General features: G+C 38.2%; 1 protein-coding gene across 1 annotated transcript in view; it reads right to left on the reverse strand.

Annotated features, from left to right (window-relative positions):
* Positions 1 to 4,791, reverse strand: part of ARIH1 (ariadne RBR E3 ubiquitin protein ligase 1) — a 111,157-nt gene that overhangs the window by 106,014 nt on the left and 352 nt on the right. The window contains 1 exon segment of the mRNA XM_077746075.1: positions 4,719 to 4,791. This exon segment is cut by the window's right edge and continues 25 nt beyond it. Coding sequence (XP_077602201.1) covers positions 4,719 to 4,791 — 73 coding nt within the window.

Below are 4,791 nucleotides of genomic sequence, written 5' to 3' on the forward strand. Positions count from 1 at the left end.
AAAAAAAAAAAAAAAATACCACTTCATCTGAAGGACAGCAGGAACAGTGACAAATACTTTCCAACTTGATTAGCACAGTAAGTGTTGTCCAGGCTCTTGAAATTCTCGTTTTATTAGTTTCTTAAACAACTTGCCTTCCATCATTAACCCACTTTTATAGTAAATTCCAACTAGATCAGTGGTACCCAAACTTTGGCTTGCATCAGCATCATCTGATAAACAGACTACGGAACACCACCCCTCCCCCCCAGTTTGATTCAAATGACTACTTCCTTAAGTGACTTAATAAGAATTAATGTAATTTAAAACCTACAGCTCAAGTAAGTTCAAGGAGATTAGTTGGGAAAAGATAGTTCAAGTTCAAGAGGAATAAACCAAACACCTTAATAACTCCAAGATACACACTCTCTGCTTCCTCTCCCTCTTCCATCCCCCCCACCCAAATAGTTAAACAATTTAAGTTCATCTTGATATGCACACTTGAATTCATTTCTTGGAAACAATGAGCATCTCCAATTAACTGAGGTTTTACGAGGATGTTAGATAAACAAAACACTAATGTAAAAAAAAAGCCAATCTAGTAGTTCAACTCTCTTAATTTCACAGATTAAAAAAAACAAAAACAAAAACAAAGCAAACAACAACGGAAAGTTCTAACATATAAACAGAATTTGCCATCTGGAGGGAAAAAAATCAAGGCTAGAACTTACTCCTGGGCCAATAAACTAGAATATACTGCCTCTCAATTTATGCTTGAAACCACACCTTAGAAGTTAATTACGTCTTTTAAATAAATAAATAAATAGGTGAGATAAAATTAAAGACTTAAAAGCAACAGCCAAAAGAAAGTTACCTCTGTAAGGATGATATATCTGTTGTCTTTAAGGCAGGTCATTTAGCATAATAAACCTTATAATAGCAAGACACCCACCCACATCTTTATACCTTCTCTGTGACCACTCACATCCATCAGCCCAACTCCTCTTCTGCAGCACAGCCTTTAAAAGTGGTATTCCCGAGGGTACTGCCCTTCTCACTCCACTCATTCTCCCTGAATGAGTCAAAATCATGACAGTAGATGAACTATGACTATTCCAGTAGCTGAGAACTATCATTGGAGCAGCTAAAAATATATAAATGCTCAGGCTCCAACTCAGACTTAACTAATGAACAACAATCTCTGGGAATGAAGCCTAAGGACCTCTATGTTCCCCACTTCTATATGCTCCTTACGCAAGAACCATGTCCTCTATCTACTTAACACAGTGACTAGCATACATACGCAACACAGCCAACATTTGCTGAATAATGTTGTGGAAACACAAAACAGCAAGTTTAAACATCTTCAATTGTAGAACTGTGTAGTGTTTAACAAATTATCAAGCTACTAGGGTAATTACATTAGAAAGCCACTGTTTAACAATACTAGCTAAGTATAAGCAGTTGGGTAAATTAAGGGCTTTAAGTACTTCTCTACCACTGGTATAGGTTAAAGAAAACTCATCTTTTCTTGAAAGTCCACAAGATAATGTAAGTAGCCACAAAGGATTTAAATATAACAAGGCCAAATTAACAAGAGTTACAGAAAGCTAGAAAAACCAAGAGTTTTTTAAAAGAAAAATCGTTAACTCATTTGAAGGCTAAAACTACCCTGCAGATATCTGCAAATAATAATATTAATCTACTGTTGCACAAAACTACTCTCTCAGAAATAGTAATTAAATTCCCAAGGAAAAATTAAATTAATTTGGCAACCTTTTCAAATTTCAATCTTTTTCTCCTGCAAATTCACTTTCAAATTCACTAATAACATACTTGATTTCATATTAAAAAGTAGCATTGGGGAGCAGAGGATTTAAATTTCTTAGGATGAACAGTAAGCTCTCTAATGTGAACTAAGAAAACAATGGTTTTTAACTTGATAAACTTAAAAACTTACTGCCACATTAAACAAACGTTATTTTTTTTTTAATTGAAAAACCTAGACAACTAAAACTTCAGGGGAATATAAAGAGATCTTATAAATCAATAAAAAGGAGCAAATGAGCAAAAGCAAAGGGCAATTTACAACAGAAATACCAACACCTAATAAACATGTTAAAAGTTCTACTTCACGCTTTGTTTTTATAAAGCAGCAAATTTTTTTCATTGATGATTGTTTTATTCCGATCAAGCACCCGACTGGTGTGGGGGAAACTAATAGAACCTTTCTGAAAACTATGTGATAGGCAGTAGGTATCAAATGCCTTGAAAATAACCACATCATTTGACTTGGCAAATCGATTTATCCTAATAAGACATTCAAAGATTTATATAGGAGGATATTACCAATGAAGTTTGCAAAAGCCACAAACTGGAAAACATAAAGGAAGGCCAGTAATAATCGGTTGGTTAGATAAATTAGTTTAGATCTGTAATCATCTAAATCCTGGAAAAAGTTATTAACAAGAGAATGTTGTTGAGATTCCTTCTGTTTTTGTAACCTGCTTTTTCCTACTGAAAACATAAAGAGAACATATAGCGTGATTCTGTTGCTATTAAAAAATATGTATAGCTCACCCAGAGGTCTGGAGAGATAACTACAGTTTAAATTTTGGTGCATCTCTCTTTGTTGATCTCATCTTTTTCCCCCTTGTCTAGTCAGTTTTTCCTTACAGTGCATGTATTACCCGTATAACTTTATAAATCTATTAACATAAAAAACCCATACTGTAACAAAAGCCTGATTTAGATCTAGTAAGTTTGGAGAAAAAAGGGTCTGAGATAAATCTTATTCTTTGATTTACTGATATTTTGAAATAGAAACTTAAGAAGGAATAGATATTTATATATTCTGGAATTCCATTTAAGAGCATCCTTAACATGAAGTTGACTAGAAAAAAGACAGTTTTCAAAAATCAGGCATAGAAACACGGTGAAAGAAGAACACCTAAAAAAAAAGACCTTAGTATTTTATAGTCCCTATTAGCTCAGTTCATCTGCGTTTATTCTCTCCTCCCTAAACTAACAAAGAAAGAATGATGTCATATGCATTAGCTACATCTCTGTTCCATAAGTCCTATAAAGAACGTGCAAGGTTTGGCCTCAGTGATTAAGACACACCTAAGAGCTGAGAAAGTTGGATGAGATTTACTACAAGAAAACAAGTTAAAAGGTTAAATAATATCCATTATCCACGAGTTTTTTTAAGCTAGTTAAAATGCCAATAAGCTAGATAAGTTTGAAATTTTTAGACTGTATATACTGTAGTTGTACACAAATGAAAAGAGAATTCAAAGTTTTACTCTAAATTCTTTTAATAATGTCCTCAAAACGGAAAAACATCTCATTTTAGTGGCATAAGAACTGTCATATTTTTAGAATCAGAAAAAGAGCAATAAAACTTATCTTCCTTCTCCATCCCTTCAATTTCCTCCTTAGACTGCAGTATCTACATGAAAGTTTGCGATTTCCACAGTTCAATACTAACACAATACATCAGATATTTTTTACTATTCCTCAAAACAGTCTTCAAAGAGCCTGAAGAGATGGTTCAATCGGAAGTGCTGCTTACTAGACAATACTGTAAAAATCTGTTAATCATGCAAACTGAACAAGTAGGCAGTGACATACTACTGTAAATTTGTCAGTGAATATTAGCCAACCAATTTTAAGGGAATAAAAAAAGTAATGACTGACCTACAAGAAGGCAACAGTAACTCGCCCGTATGTATCGTTTCCTTACACGTCACTAGTGTTTTCTAAAAGTTGCACATTTTTATTCCTCAGTCATATCCCTGACCCCTCATCAGAACTGTTTTTTCCAAACAAATGTAAACTTTTGATTTCCTGAAGTTCAAAAGTACAAAATCTGACCCATGAGATTAAATGGGTCGTGGTTATCAATTTAAACCAAGTCTACCTCACTACGAAATAAAAATTATCAAAAGAGTCCAGGAGCAGAAAGCCTCTACTTTCTAACTCACAATAGAGTCTTGTCTAATATTAGTAACACTGCGTCTTGTTGTTTTAGCTGCAAAGCTGGGTGTGCAATCTGCAGCCTCCATCAGCTTCAAGTCAGTCTTACGCTAGCTCTGTAAAAAGTAGCAGTTAGGTCCCAAACAAACAGCAAAGACATAAAAAGATACAGGCAAAGCCTCACCATCAGAAAAGAAGGCCCATCAGCACCTCTTCCGAGAAACAGTTCCCTTCCCCCACCTTTAAGTAGGCACTTAAGACTGCCAAGCAGATCCATTTCTTTATTAACTGGTGCCCACTTGGGGCAACCGTACACCAAGCCGCTCTTAGGCCTGCTCCAACCCCTTCCGAAAGTGCCCAAGCGAGACTGAAAGCTGGGGTAAACCCTCTTGGGGACCCCGTTCTTCCTGCTCTTCTCCACCCGTCCTCCGCCCCGCCCCGCCCCTGTAAGCGCTCCTCCGGCCAGAGGAAGGACACCGGGCCCAGGGACCCGCAGGAATTGCCCGCAAGAAAAGTCCTAGGCGGCCGGAGGCCTCCGCCATAGCAGGACCTGGAAAGCACCGCCCCCAGCGCACCTCCCCACACCCGGCGAACCGGCGAACGTCTGCTTTCGACACCCTCGATCCCCAGCAGAGGCGGCGGGGGAGCCCGGGCCAGGAGGCACCGAGCAAGGCGACGCACCAGGCCCGAGCCTGCCCCTCAGGCCGCCGAACGTGCTCCCCAGTCCGGCCGGGTCAAGTCGGCGCGGCGGCCACCCTCACCTGGATGACCTCGTTGACCTCCCGGATACATTCCACCATGTGCTGCAGAATCTGCTCGGCCGTGAGCACCTCG

This window comes from Crocuta crocuta, unplaced genomic scaffold (genome assembly GCF_008692635.1).
Source record: "Crocuta crocuta isolate KB4526 unplaced genomic scaffold, BGI_CrCroc_1.0 scaffold130, whole genome shotgun sequence".
NCBI lineage: Eukaryota > Metazoa > Chordata > Mammalia > Carnivora > Hyaenidae > Crocuta > Crocuta crocuta.